The 14253-nt window shown below is 52.2% G+C and overlaps 4 protein-coding genes across 4 annotated transcripts; 3 read left to right on the top strand and 1 right to left on the bottom strand.

The window, feature by feature from the left end:
* Positions 1-312: 312 nt before the first annotated feature.
* Positions 313-2190, top strand: BO83DRAFT_396645 (lysophospholipid acyltransferase; the record flags this gene model as incomplete). Its single annotated transcript, XM_025533149.1, has 4 exons — positions 313-334; positions 422-466; positions 532-1650; positions 1709-2190. 4 exons carry the CDS (start codon positions 313-315, stop codon positions 2188-2190), a joined length of 1668 nt encoding a protein of 555 aa, XP_025390406.1.
* Positions 2191-3477: 1287 nt separating this feature from the next.
* BO83DRAFT_307719 (putative serine-rich protein) lies at positions 3478-5694 on the bottom strand (the record flags this gene model as incomplete). The annotated part of the gene is made up of 3 exons (XM_025527345.1): positions 3478-3516; positions 3570-3766; positions 3828-5694. 3 exons carry the CDS (start codon positions 5692-5694, stop codon positions 3478-3480), a joined length of 2103 nt encoding a protein of 700 aa, XP_025390405.1.
* Positions 5695-6660: 966 nt separating this feature from the next.
* Positions 6661-7270, top strand: BO83DRAFT_376182 (uncharacterized protein). Its single transcript, XM_025530650.1, has one exon. The coding sequence runs from the start codon at positions 6875-6877 to the stop codon at positions 7040-7042; it is 168 nt and encodes a 55-aa protein (XP_025390404.1). The 5' UTR covers positions 6661-6874; the 3' UTR covers positions 7043-7270.
* Positions 7271-10067: 2797 nt separating this feature from the next.
* BO83DRAFT_376181 (leucine--tRNA ligase NAM2) lies at positions 10068-13378 on the top strand. The gene is made up of 3 exons (XM_025530649.1): positions 10068-10657; positions 10727-10867; positions 10924-13378. The coding sequence occupies exons 1-3, from the start codon at positions 10133-10135 to the stop codon at positions 13234-13236; spliced, it is 2979 nt and encodes a 992-aa protein (XP_025390403.1). The 5' UTR covers positions 10068-10132; the 3' UTR covers positions 13237-13378.
* The last annotated feature ends 875 nt before the right edge of the window (positions 13379-14253 follow it).

Below are 14253 nucleotides of genomic sequence, written 5' to 3'. Positions count from 1 at the left end.
GCATCAAAAATATGGTTGATCAGAGGAACGTGAGTTGACTGGGGAAGGCGGATGGAATGGTTGAGGCGAGACACGCAGATGATCGGAGAGCTGCCATGTGATATCAGACCGTTGAGATACCCGTCCTTAACACTTTCCTTCTTCATCTTCCCGCCCGCCCTATTTTTTGTTTTTCCCCTTTGCTTCTCTCCAGCTCTTCATCCACTCCATCTCTGGGCTCGATGTCGTGCCGACACAGCTAATAATCGGCCTCGGTGTTTAAGCTTTTCTTTTCTTTTCATTGACCGTCCTTTGCGGCGATTTGCGTCCATGATGTTACCATTCATCAATCAAAGTATGTTGGAAACCTTCCGTCGCAGCACTGGAAAATGCGCGCCACTCCTCCCCGCATGAAGATCATGCTAACGGCCTCTCTTCTTAGTCTTTGAGTATCCAGCCAATGCGACTGGAGCTTCGGTTGATGAGCGTATGCCTCTCCCTCCCCGTCCTGACCCTCGTTCGTCCCCAAATCAGTTCCTCACCGCTGAACAGTGAAGCTCATTGCGTCATTCCTCCTCTCGTATCCCCTCGCCGGTCTGTTGAAGAGAATTCCCGACGCTCAACCCTGGAAGAAGAATGCCTTCATTATTTCGGTCTCCTTGTTCTATCTCGTCGGCCTCTTTGACCTATGGGATGGCCTTCGCACCTTATTCTATAGCGCCGCCGGTACCTATTTAATCGCCTACTACATTGATGGATCGTTGATGCCCTGGATTGGCTTCATCTTCTTGATGGGCCACATGTCCATCAGCCACATCTACCGCCAAATTGTCAACGATCCTCAGGCGATTGATATCACCGGGGCCCAGATGGTCCTTGTCATGAAGCTTACGTCTTTCTGTTGGAACGTGCATGATGGTCGACTTCCCCAAACGCAGCTCTCGGATCCTCAAAAGTATGCCGCGATTACGCAGTTCCCGACTATCCTGGACTACACCGGCTACGTACTATTCTTCCCAGCTCTTTTCGGTGGTCCATCCTTCGAATACGTCGACTACCGTCGCTGGCTCGACACTACTCTTTTTGAGGTGCCCCCGGGTACCGACCCGTCGAAGGTGCCCCCGACCCGGAAGAAGCGCAAGATTCCTCGCAGTGCAACTCCTGCCACGAAGAAGGCCCTGGTTGGACTGGGATGGATTCTGGCATTCCTGCAGCTGGGATCTTACTACAATCAGGAAACTCTCCTGAGTCCTAGATACATGGGCTACTCTTTCCCTCGACGAGTCTGGATCATGCACATGGTCGGGCTAACCGCACGCCTCAAGTACTACGGCGTCTGGTCCCTGACGGAAGGTGCTTGTATCCTGTCTGGCATGGGGTACAATGGGTTCGATCCCAAGTCCGGCAAGGTCTTCTGGAACCGATTGGAGAATATCGATCCTTGGGGTCTTGAGACAGCGCAAAACTCCCACGGATATCTGGGCAGCTGGAACAAGAACACCAATCATTGGCTGCGAAACTACGTCTACTTGCGCGTCACCCCCAGAGGGAAGAAGCCGGGCTTCCGTGCCAGTCTGGCCACGTTTACGACCAGCGCTTTCTGGCATGGTTTCTATCCGGGATACTATCTAACCTTCATTCTTGGGTCGTTCATCCAGACCGGAGCCAAGAGTGAGTTCACCCAGTCAACCCCACCCGTTCACTGAGCTCTCATACTGACAATACGCAGATTTCCGTCGTTATGTGCGTCCGTTCTTCCTCACTCCGGACGGAAGCAAGCCCACACCCTACAAGCGCTACTATGACATCATGAGCTGGTTCGCGACTCAGGTCACCCTGTCCTTCACAGTAATGCCCTTCATCTTCCTCGGGTTCAGCGCCTCCATCAGCGTCTGGCGGAGCGTCTACTTCTACGGGATCGTCGGCAACATCCTCAGCATTGCCTTCTTTGCCAGCCCCGCCAAGGGCATCCTCATCCAGAAACTTAAAGCCCGCAACCGGCCTCATGTCACACGCTCAACCAGCTCCGACAACCTGCAACAGCCGACACTGGGTCTTCCAAGTGACGCTGTCCAGGCCTTTGACGAAGCCGTGCAGGAGATTCGGGGTGAGATCGAAGCCAGGCGCAGACGCGGCAGTGCCGTTACCATGCCGAGTGGAGAGGAACTGAAAGCAGTTGTGGAAAACAAGATCGGCCGCAAGCTCACATGATCTTCTTGATCCTGTGACTTCCCATGTGACCCCCCCCCCCCCAAAGAAAAAGGGTCTCAAGATCTCAGTTCTCAGGACCTGCTACCGGTCTGGCTTACAGCCAATTAATTCGACACGTGTGAACGAGGATGACTGACGGGGTTGACGATAGAATGTATATTATACTGTTTGGCTGCTCCAAGGCGGCTGCGTGTTTTTATTTTTTTTTACTCGTTGTTTATGCTCTGGATGAGTGACATCCTGATGATTCATTCATATACTATTGTTATGTATGCTTCTTTGGCGCTGATGCACCTTCTCGTTTTGTTCGTGCTTATATGCTAATGAAGCCTCCGACAACAAGCGTAACCAGCCAGATTTACTTTCTTTTGCATAGTTGAAGCCAGGGAAATATTTCAACAATATCGCGTTTTCTTAGCTCTGTCGGTTTTACCAGGATGCTGGTACCTGTCTCAAAAGGGATAATAATCATCTGTTTCGAGTTGAAGATGAACTCGATTATGAATAATCGTAACAACTAAATAAAGTGGGGAACGAATCGATGCTCAACTAGTAGGATGGTCAGGCTGATTTACAATGGGTGCAGAGAGAAAACTATATGAGTATAATATCATATATTGTCTATTTTTAGTCAAGAGCAGCCACGCAGAGCGCGACAACCACTTGCATATATACTGTGATAATATTGGTCACGGTGTCATAAGTAAAACATGTATCCATAAGTAGTACATGGGGGAGAAGTGAAGATATAGGAAAATAAGGAGAAAAAAAAAGAAGAAAAAGGAAAATGACATATATCCATGCAATGTCGTGAACCCTTGATTAAATCCGTCGCCTCACGCTCCCAGATTGAACCACCCCATTGTTCACCAAATAATGGTCCAAGGGCGGGCTAAAATAGAGTCCAGAACACCAGGTGGAATATAAGGCACAAAAGAAAAGAACATTAGAAGCATTACGTCGTCCAATCGTGTCGAGTGTTTTGAGAAAGGTAAACAAACCAAGCAGCCGCAGGGGGAATAGAGATGCGGCGGTATCAAGCGCGCAAGGGTATGTGGGGGAGGTAGCATGCAAAAGAAGAAGGGGGGTATAAATGGAGGAATCGACTCCGAACGGTGAAAGCAAAGATCGATCCAATCGAGAATAGGCGCCGGCATAGCCGGCGAGAGAGGGCGTGAATAAGAGGGGGGGGATATGGTAGTACAAGCAATAATCGTGGAGGTCATGGACAGAAGAGCACAGCTAGACGGGGACATGCTGACACTATAGAAGCCAGATGTACCCGGTTTAGAAGCCGACTGTGGTACCCACAACAGCCAAGGTGACCTGCGAAAGTATGAGCATCGAATAGTCAACGGAAAGGAAGAGAGGGAACATACAACAATGGTGATAATCACCAACCCCAAAGGGTTCATCCAACGGTTGAGGTTTCTCCACCACCGAGCGTTTTCGTGTCGCCGTGTCTCCAGATCGAACAATCGCATTCGAAGCGTCATTTCGAGCTGTGACTCGACGTCGTTTTCCGGAATAGCGTCCGGTTTCGCCGGTAAGGGGAGGAATGACGCAATTAACCAGGCTAGTGCACACAGTCAGTTGACATGTCAGGCGACTATCACGGGGCACAATGGGAAGCATACCGAGAGGGAACACAAATCCAACACAGAACGACCACACTTGGATATTTCTTCGTCCAAGTAGTGGTTCCGTTCTTGAATCCAACGACGGTGCACCCCAGGTACCTCTCCTCGGATTAACCGCGCGCCGGTCGGGAAATAGATGAGGGGACCAGCTATGTCGAAGTCGATTGCGAGAAGGTTCCCTGGTTTGTGATTCGGGATCCCTTACCCAGTGGTTCCGTGGATCGCGCGGGTCAGGTTTCCACCTCAGAGTTTCTCGCATTTCGCTGCCAAACGTCCTCGTCCTCGTCCGGCTTGTGGCGGTCGGTAACCGGTTCAGAACGTTTGTGTGGGAGGTTGAGGCGCGCGCAGATGGTGGCCGACTGGGTTCCCCGCCAGATAAGACAGAATCCTCAGCTTGCTCGCCAGCGCCATAGTACATCTTGGCCCAGTTTGGCAGAAAGTGGAAGGAAAAGCTTCCACTGGTGGGAGGCCGCATGTTGCTCCGCATGCTGCTCTGTCTTGACTCCGACGAAACACTGCAGGGAACCGCCGGGTTTGTGGGACGCGCTGGCAAGCTCGAAAGATTGTCCATCCGCTCATCACCGTCCGAATCGCTCACTAACCACATCGAAGACGACGTGGGTCTTTGACGGACTAGCGCCGCAGAAGGCCGTTTAGGATCCATCTGGCTGTTGACAGAGTCAGCGGCCGGAGAAATGCTTCTAGAGTCACATTCGGCGGACCACATGGAAGGAACTGTTGACAGGTGAGTTCTGAAACGCTCCGAAGAAAAATCCGTGGTGGGTTCTTGTGGGTTCTGATCCGATGCATCTTCTTCCGAATGTGACACGTCAACTCTAGAGCTTGACGAAGATGGGGCCTGGATGGTCGGGTATTGGATGAATACGCCGCTGTCAACGATGGCTTGAATGTCTGATGGCGGCCCGCTACGCGACGACGAGGTGATAGAGCGAGAGTGACTCCGTTCGCGAGCTTGTGTTGAATTGGATCGCACGGAAGGCACCCGATATGGAGGGTTAGAGCGGACCGATTGCGAACGCGAGCGCGAGCTGGAGTGTTCTGAAGACGAGCCATGCGTCCACTGAGCGGCTCCAATGTACCGGATCACGGTTCCCAGGGAGTTTAGCGAGGACAGGGAATTGGAGCGGGTGATCGAGGCCGAATTCGAGGATGCACCCAGAGGAACGAAGTTCAGACTTGAGCTGTCGAGCGCGACGAAATTCGGACTGGAAGGCGGCCCAATTGGCACTACATTGGGGCTGGAGTTGCTCGAAGCCAGAGTCTCGGGGCCCGAGGGAACGCGTGACGGCGTCTGCGATACGACGCTTTTGATAGTTGGGACGGCGGCTCTGGGCAGGCTGTTGGGCTCCTCATCTGAGTACGCGGCGACGGAACCTTGATCCGATTTCTGATCGGTCGGCTTGGATTCGTGAAGGACCGGCTCCGGAAAGGAAGACTTGCTGGAGGACGGATCGTCTTCCCAGACCTGCGACGGGGTGTTGGCGGCATCGAACGTTGAAGACAAGTCCCAGGGATCGCTAACGGACTGGTCGATCAAACTGCTATCACCGAGGTGGCTGAGTTCCGTGGAGGTATTCCCGTGATAGTGATCCGGCGCTTCATCGACATGGAAGCGGGAGTCCGGAATGAAATCTTGGCCTTTCCCAGGACGCGGTAAAAGGATCTGCTCCGGCTTTGTCGGGTAAGGCGTGGAGGTGTACACGTCGGGTTCTTGCTGATCATTGTACTTTTCGCTGACGGCTCGCAAGGATGAAGGTGGGGAGTTCTCATTCGTATGGGAAGGGGTGCGCTCATGAAGAGCTCTCCGTTTGGGAGAGTTCGTGGTAGGTGCAGCTGAGCGCATGTTGGGAGTATTAGTTCATTATCAGTCAGTAGACACCAAGATTAAGGCTTGTAGAAAGATGGAGTTCCCCAGAAGAACCTGAGGGAACAAAACAAAAAAGAGATCTCGAAAAAGCGGCTAAGCAAAGGAGCACCCCCGCTCTATAAGGGCACTTCGGAGGGGAAGAAGTGGAGGAGAGGAGGGGGGGGGGGAAGAGATCTAGAAGAACACAAGATTCAAGGCGATGAGAATGATCATCGACGACTGCTCGGTTTGGGAAATGAGAGTAAAAAGCAACAGCGGCAACAACAACAATGACCACCACCGAGGGGGCACGTCTCAGGGCGAGAGAGCAATGGCCGCCGAGGGTGAACCGGGGGGAAGAGTAACAGTGCCCAGTCGATGTTTGTTGTGGTGATAAGTGTTTGTTTGCTGTCTAGAATTTTATGATGCAATGAAGAATGTCTCGACACAGAAACGACGGGAAGAGAGCGGATAACGCTGTCCAACGGGCACACGAAGCCAAAGAGAGTGAGTGGATCCGACCGAGGAAAAAAAAAATGGCCAGTAGGTTAAGATTAGCGAGTCATGTCGACCGGCGGGACAGGTTCGCAACTAAAGAACGGATTACTACGGAGTAGTAGTAGTAGCAGTAGCAAAGAAGAAAAAGAGCGTCTAACCCGAGACCAGAAAAGCACCGCAAACCAGTTCCAAAAGAGCGACGAAAAGACACAAACGAGTGGAAGCAAAGGGATCCTCCACCTGAAACGACGAGCCCGGGCGTAGTAATATTTAAAGGGACCCCCCCCGGACATCGGCCCCCTCCCACTTTAGACCAGCCAGTTGTGCAGCGGCGGTGTGAACGGCCAGTCAATGCTTCCAATGGACGATGGACGATCCAGGGGCGCTGCAGGCTGCATGCTTTAGAGCACGACTTTTGAAACCGCACGATTGGCGGATAAGGAATGATCCTGCAGCTCGTCGCTTGTCCACCTGCATTGGGGAAAGACGCCCGCCTCCCAATTCGCCTGGTTAAGTTAAACGGGGATCGCGGGATGGCCGCCAGGAGGGTCTGGAACTAGTCTTGTAAGCCCTGCTAAACCTGTCTTGGGAACTCCAGAACGCTTTCCTCGTCATCCTCCTCCAAGACATCGTAGAGTCATAGGGAACCCCGATCGCCAATCAGCTCTAATAATATAATATGTCTCTTCATAATAAGATGATGTCCACGGAATACGAAAATTGTGCTGATTTAATGCCCTTCCCCTTCCTATGGTTTCATTATCCGTCGTGCTTTGTCTCCGGTGGCAGTGGTGGTGTTGCTCTAATAATATCCTCGGGCAGAGAAATTAGGACCAACTCAGACTAAAAAGCATTCAGTGATTGTTCCGGAGAGCAAGCAGGCAGGCTCTTTTCGATCCTCGGCCCACAAGGAGACACAAACATCATCCTCCCCTAACCTACACACATGCAGGAACAAGAAAGATGAGCACGTAGTAGGTTGGTTGGGACGCAACTCCCCACGGCTGAAATGCAAGGTCTCGCCGTCGTACATAATAGGTGCAGCGCATGTGCCGCAGGCACGATTACTTTTCCACCCACCTGTATGTACCTACAAAAAATTCAGGTACCAGTTAGTCTAGTACTCGTCACATTTGGGGTATCCTTTCCATCGGTCCCACGAGGCACCCATTCCGATTGTGACCAGTCCAACCAGTGGAGTGCGAGGCCTCGAGGAGAAGACGACAGGAACCGGCGATCGAGATCCACTGAGATGATGTGGCTGAGGGGTCACAGTAGGCCGGCCATTCCAGAAGGTCTTATTGGCAGTGGAGAGGGGAATTTTGGTCCCTTTGTCACGGTCAAAGCCCAATGATAGGGGCCAATTGAGAGAAAACCTGAAAGGCAGAGAGAGCTAAGGATCAACCCAGTTCCTAAGGTTGCCAACTCATCCCAAGTGGAGTCTCTGTCAAGCCGGTTTGGATTAGCGAGATGAGCTACCATACTTGCTTAATATTAAATCACTTTGCCCAAGGGGTGACGGTGGGTGGTGGGGGGAACAAGAATTGCCCGTTTTATGGTCTCAAGACATGGCTGACACGGGTGGAATATTCCAAAGTACTAATAGAAACCCTGAACCCATGGTTCGTGTAAGGGAGAGAATGGGGATTTCATCTCCGCTCCGCCCACCGGATCCAAAGATCGAAGCGGGAACGGCCAGCAGAAGCTCTGGGACCTGGGTTCAAATCAATTGTTCCATCCTCGAACCGGGCGGGAGCTTCGGTGGAGGGAAAAAAATAATAAAAGGGGAGAAATCCGTCCGATCCCGAGATTCCCACTTGCCGCCCGTGACCCCTTAATTCTTGCCTGGGAATTCAGGCACTGTTGACTCTTCCGCTCCCTATCCACGCGTGCTGCAATCAAATCCAGTGACGACGGAGGTGCAATTCCGACAGGACGGTCAAAAAATAGACTGCTTTGCCGATCGATCTACGCACATAATTCGAGGCGATGCAGGCTCCCCTATATCTATCTTTGCATCGGCACGCTTCGTGGTTGACTCCGGCTCGTGTTTACCCCCACTGTTGGCCGTAGATGTATCGTACAGCAGCTCTGCACAGCACGAGCGTCATCAACGCGTCGGGAGTAAATCCCACGGCTTCTATATGACCACCATGTCCGGAATAAGTTGCCAGCTTGCTGTGGCTTGCTGGTCATCTACTTGAAGGGCCGGTTCGTGTGCCACCAATAGCTCGGTACGCACACAAGAGCGATGATGCAAAGGTTCTAGAGCGCTATTCGTCCTTCAGCCGCAATATGGAATCCTAAGGATAGAAACATTTCCCCTACAATGGCTCTCCTTTTTCATTTACCCCTAAACGGACGGACTAGTTAGAGGAGCTGCCATCCGAACAAGCGATGATTCACACTGGAAAAAGGAGACCAGTTTCCTCATAGAGGTCCTTCCGTGCCGAGGGTGGCTGATCCAGAAACCGAGCCTTCATAAACTGAGTCCGAAAATGGAATCTGCTCGTGATTCTCTTGATCAATCTGGAAAGTCACACGGAGTACTCCGTGAGTGGAGCCCCGTAGGTACTTACTCAGTTGGAATGTCTAGGCCGCCTTGCTAAATTCTTCAGGGCGTGATTCTGTGGAACAGGTGTTCATGAATACGTGGGCCATGAGATTCACGATCCCGGGTCTAAAGAAAGGGTCTGGTTCAGTAAAAGCAGATGGGATCGAGACGGGAGGCTCTATCTAGATCCAATCTTGGCAATGCGGACGGGAATTCCAGTACATGCGGTGGGTGGATGGCGAGTCGGAGCTCGAGAATCAACGAGACTACGGCAAGTCTCCGAGCCCGACGGATGGGTGAGAGATTCTAGATACTACTAAAGTCTCCAGTCTAGGCACAACGGGTACCTGCCGAGCCTGCAATCCCTTGAACTTAAGACGATAGAGACCTCATCGTTATTGGTCGCATTCTTTCTTCTCTCGTCATGATCTTCCGCAAGGTGATCTGTTATCGTAGCTAGGGAACTGGTGTTGTTGGAGTACATAGCCAGCAATTTGGCTCTGATGATGGTGCTCCAGTCCAACCAGCTACTTACGAGTTCTTTTCCAATCCGAGCTTCTCAAGTCCGCCAATGTGTACACTTTTGTTACTTTGTAGGTGATATTTTTCCGACTCAATGATTCTAGTTTTGTCAATAGATGTGATCTCAATGTCATAGGCACTCTGCGGCCATGGCCGTACAAGAAGATCATCACGACTTCATAGGGAAGCACAAGAAATTCATCCAGAAGCATCTCTTTGATTTCGGGCGTTAAGCGTGTTCTTCAAGCTCATTATCTACATTCGCAAGACCAGTCCATCAATAGTTTGAAAGTGTCCCCGATCGGAATGCGGTTTGATTATTGCTTCTTCAGTGGAGTTGGTCATGTGTGAAGTACTGGGATGCTTAGTACTCATACCTAGAATGCATGTTCATGATATCGGTAGTAGATGAGTATTATCATTGGTGAGTCCCAATGATTAAGTCTCTTCAGTGTCACCACAGTACTAAGTAGCTGTGGATATATATTCCCGCAGGAAACTTATCTATAACTAGTACCAGTAGTAGATTCGCCTCTAGTAGTAGCCGTGCGATGATCGAACAATTCTACAGATCATTACTACTAACTAGTACTAATCTTACGTGACGCTCATCGAAAAGCTACAACAGGGTTGTTTTATAATCTATACTGTAACTTCCTGACAGTCTCATGTGTCTACCAATGTTGCTTGTTTGCTGACACTATTCCCTATCGGGCGATGCCGATCCGCCGATATGACTTCAGCCATCCGATCAAGAAATCATGACGGAAATTCCACCACTGCCAGCTCTCCAGCCCACCAATCCACGCCAGTCAATGGCGCAACACTCCTCTCCCACGGCATAATGATTATACGACCAACATGCAATCCCTACTACGATTTCGATTGAGCCCGACACGGTCGGCGCTCTCACACCCAGCCCGCTGGAACTGCGCATCTCGTCCGATTTCACGACCGACCGGTATTCCTTCTCGTTATGCGACAACCTCCGCAGCTGCGACATCAATTTCCAAGAAACTCGACCTCTTAGCCCTGGATAGAAAGTGGCAGGAAAAATGGCACACAGATTCATTGAAGCCGCCCTCCAAGGCATCGGCCGACGGAGACGCAAAACCCAAATCATACATCCTATCGATGTTCCCATACCCGTCGGGGACGTTGCACATGGGGCATCTGCGCGTGTACACTATTTCCGATGTGCTGGCTAGGTTTTACCGGATGCGCGGACATGAGGTCCTCCATCCAATGGGTTGGGATGCGTTTGGCCTGCCGGCGGAGAATGCGGCGATCGAACGGGGGATAGACCCTGCGGAATGGACGGAGTCGAATATAACGAAGATGAAAGAGCAATTGCGAAGTATTTCAACCTCTTTCGATTGGGACCGGGTATGTGTTTTGGATGTGCGGCCTACTTGACTACCAGCTTTGCTGACATGTTGGTTGTCTGAAACGCAGGAACTAGCGACGTGCGCACCCGAGTTCTACGAACATACCCAGCGGATATTTCTTATGCTATACGAGAAGGGCCTTGCATACCAAGCTGAGGCGTTGGTCAATTACGATCCGGTTGATAAGACGGTGCTGGCTAATGAGCAGGTGGGTGTTATGGCTTGGATTACACATGGGATTCAAATGGCTCACTCTTGGTGCAGGTCGATGCCAATGGCTTCTCTTGGCGCTCGGGAGCAAAGGTCGAGAAGCTGAAGCTGAAGCAATGGTTCTTCCGTATCACGGATTTCAAGGAAATGCTTCTAGAGGATCTTGACTCTTTGGCGGGCGGCTGGCCGGAGCGTGTCCTTTCCATGCAGCGGAACTGGCTTGGAAAATCGCAGGGTGCCAAGATCAAGTTCCCTGTGGCTGTCAATGGCAATAATGGCAGAGACATCGATATCGATGTTTTCACCACGCGACCAGATACTCTTTACGGAGTCGAGTACCTCGCCCTTTCTCTGGATCATCCTATTGTCCTGGAAGCAGCGGAGAAGGATCCGGAACTGCGCAAATTCCTGGATACTGCCGCGTCGCTTCCGCCTGACTCCAAGGCTGGCTACAAACTATCCAGCGTCACTGCTTCTCACCCTCTGCATGTTATTGACAAGGAGAGCCCCCATGTCGCCCGTCAGCTGCCTGTATTTGCAGCACCATACGTCCTTAGTGACTACGGCGAGGGCGCAGTGATGGGAGTCCCAGGCCACGACGCCAGAGACCTTGCCTTCTTCAGAGATAATGTGAACCCCGATTCCATACCCGTTGTCGTTGGACCCAAAGGGGAAGCCGGGGCAGACAGTGGTGATGCGAGCATTGTTTCCTCTGCGGATGCAAAGGCCTTTACGCAAGAGGGGTATCTTAACTCCTTGTGCTGGAAGTACGAGGGTCTCCACTCTAGCGAGGCCAAAAAGCAGATTGTCACCGATCTGAAACAGGTCGGACGCGGTGACTTTGTCGAACAATGGAGGCTTAGAGACTGGTTGATCAGCCGACAGCGCTACTGGGGGGCTCCCATCCCTATCATCCACTGCGGCGATTGCGGCCCTGTACCTGTGCCAGATGACCAGCTCCCTGTCAAGTTGCCCAAGATTGAAGGGGACTGGCTGAAGGGCAAGAGAGGCAACCCTCTCGAGTCATCCCATGATTGGGTGAACACGAAATGTCCGAGCTGTGGCGGGCCTGCTAAGCGGGATACCGACACCATGGACACCTTCGTCGACTCTTCATGGTACTTCCTCCGGTTCTTGGACCCGAAGAACAAGGCACAGCCGTTCTCGCCGTCAGCGGCACGCCCGGTCGATGTCTACATTGGCGGTGTTGAGCATGCGATCTTGCACCTGCTTTACGCCCGATTCATCTACAAGTTCCTCTCCCAATCCGAATTGTTCCCGGAAATCGCCCGAGCTGGAAATGTCGCGACGCCGTTTGAACCATTCAAGACTCTCCTCTCCCAAGGTATGGTCCACGGCAAGACGTATTCGGAGCCGTCTACGGGGAGATTCCTGCTCCCCTCCGAAGTGGATCTTTCCAGCCCCGACAAGCCGCTGATCAAGGGCACCCAGATCACGCCCAATGTGTCCTTTGAGAAGATGTCCAAGAGCAAGCACAACGGAGTCGATCCGACCGGCTGTGCATTGAAATACGGCGCCGATACCACTCGCGCCCATGTCCTTTTCTCGGCTCCGGTCAGTGAGGTGCTCGAATGGGACGAAACGAAGATCGTGGGCATTGAGCGCTGGTTTGGTCGACTCTGGAAGTTGGTGAACGATGCGCAGCAGAGCCTGACTTCGTCCTCGTTTACATTGCAGCCAGCCGACTTGGAGGCCTCCTCCGGCCACGCGACCGGCTTGCCCAGCTCTCTACAGGATCTGAGCGACAGCGATGCGGATGCTGTGCTTGCCACTCACCGCACCATTTCCTCCGTCACCAGCTGTATTGAGAAAAATCCATATGGGCTGAACACTGTCATCTCCGACCTGACCAAGTTGACCAACTCATTGTCGTCGTCGACGCCCACTTCGCCGCAGGTCCTCTACCTATCTATTTCTTCCCTGCTCCGGCTGCTTTCGCCGATCGCGCCCGCGCTGGCGTCCGAGTGTTGGGAGATCCTCAATGGTCCCGTGACTGCGGGGAAGCCATCCACCACCACCACCAATGTCCCCGCCATCCATGACTGTCCATGGCCAACTCCTCTGCTGAAGCCCGAGGAGGCCGACATTCTGTCTGCCCGCGGTGGCCAAGTGGTCGCCGTCCAGATCAATGGCAAGTTGCGATTTACAATCACGATCCCTCGGCGTCTTTCCCCCACGACCGTGCCCGAAGCTAGCGGTACGGTCACGGAGGAACAAGACTGGATTATTAACCGGATCTTGGAGACGGACGAAGGACAATTCTGGCTGCGAAAGAAGAACGATTGGGAGAAGCGTAGACGGGTGATTGTCGTTAAGGGCGGCAAGTTGGTCAATGTGGTGTTTTAGCGCTCAGGGCCGCCCTACAGTGTCTGGAATCTCGGGCTGTTGTAAAGAAAATTAATCCTCCCCTGGGGCAGCACGCACGTAACTATAGACCCATGCATGTATATTAGACGAAAGGCAACAAGGCCAAAAGAATAAAGTAACCATCTCCTCTTGAAACACTGACGATCGCGACAATATTTGACAGGCCTAACCCGCGAAGCCATTCAACCAGTCAGTGTGTATATGCGCATAGTTGGTCCCTTGGCCAACAAAAAAAACTTTTTGGAAATTGGGAGGCCGTTCGCCCGCCCGACGATAGGCGCGCATTTCCTATTCTTCGATCAGTCGAGCTCCGTGAGGCCGGAAGCCGTGGCTAAACTACCCAACAACTGGTAGTATATTCCTACCCCTCAAAAGTTGGGGCCAACGAGGGTTCCATCGCGTGATGTGGCCGGAAAGGCGATGCGCCGTTCTCAAGTGAGGAGGTGGTGGAGCCGGGCTTCCCCTCATAGGCGCGCCTCCCCCAAGGTAGTGGTGGTGATGTATTCCTGACACTTGACAACACTTGACAGGTGGATCTGGCTCTGCCTTGTCTTCCTTCCATCTTGTTGTGATGGCATTGTTCACGGTCGCACAGGGGCACCCATGGTCCGGCTGAAACACGGGAATCGCTCGGTGCTTGGATTTTCAAGTTTTTCCAAGATGGAAGCAACTTTTTGGGGGGTGTGGACGGACGGGCGGGTTTATCTGCGGAGAGACGAGCTTATGAGAGGAAGTCGCATGAACCGATTCTTAGTCTCATGTCATTTTTTCTCTCAATTTGGACAGGTAAGAGAGACCTGGCTAGACCGAGATAGATACATCACGCTATCAACGGCACCTGGGATTCCGAGACTCGGGTGGATTGAGTAGTCGTAGCAGCAGCAAGCAGCAATTCGACTTAATCTCCCAGTCGGTGGGATGGATGGCCATGCCGGTTCCTATTAGTTTGTCTGTTTGGCTGTTCCCAATTGAGGTGAGGGGTTACCCCTCATGCAG

Source organism: Aspergillus eucalypticola, assembly GCF_003184535.1.
Source record: "Aspergillus eucalypticola CBS 122712 chromosome Unknown BO83scaffold_6, whole genome shotgun sequence".
Classification (NCBI taxonomy): domain Eukaryota; kingdom Fungi; phylum Ascomycota; class Eurotiomycetes; order Eurotiales; family Aspergillaceae; genus Aspergillus; species Aspergillus eucalypticola.
This window is presented reverse-complemented; position numbering and strand designations above follow the sequence as displayed.

What these genes read in the sequence shown, in the direction of transcription:
- BO83DRAFT_376182 (XM_025530650.1), top strand. Translation starts at nt 6,875, where the DNA reads ATGTCTCTTCATAATAAGATGATGTCCACGGAATACGAAAATTGTGCT.
- BO83DRAFT_376181 (XM_025530649.1), top strand. Translation starts at nt 10,133, where the DNA reads ATGCAATCCCTACTACGATTTCGATTGAGCCCGACACGGTCGGCGCTC. An exon ending in CCTCTTTCGATTGGGACCGG is followed by an intron (nt 10,658 to 10,726) that starts GTATGTGTTTTG and finishes TCTGAAACGCAG; the next exon opens with GAACTAGCGACGTGCGCACC. An exon ending in CGGTGCTGGCTAATGAGCAG is followed by an intron (nt 10,868 to 10,923) that starts GTGGGTGTTATG and finishes CTCTTGGTGCAG; the next exon opens with GTCGATGCCAATGGCTTCTC.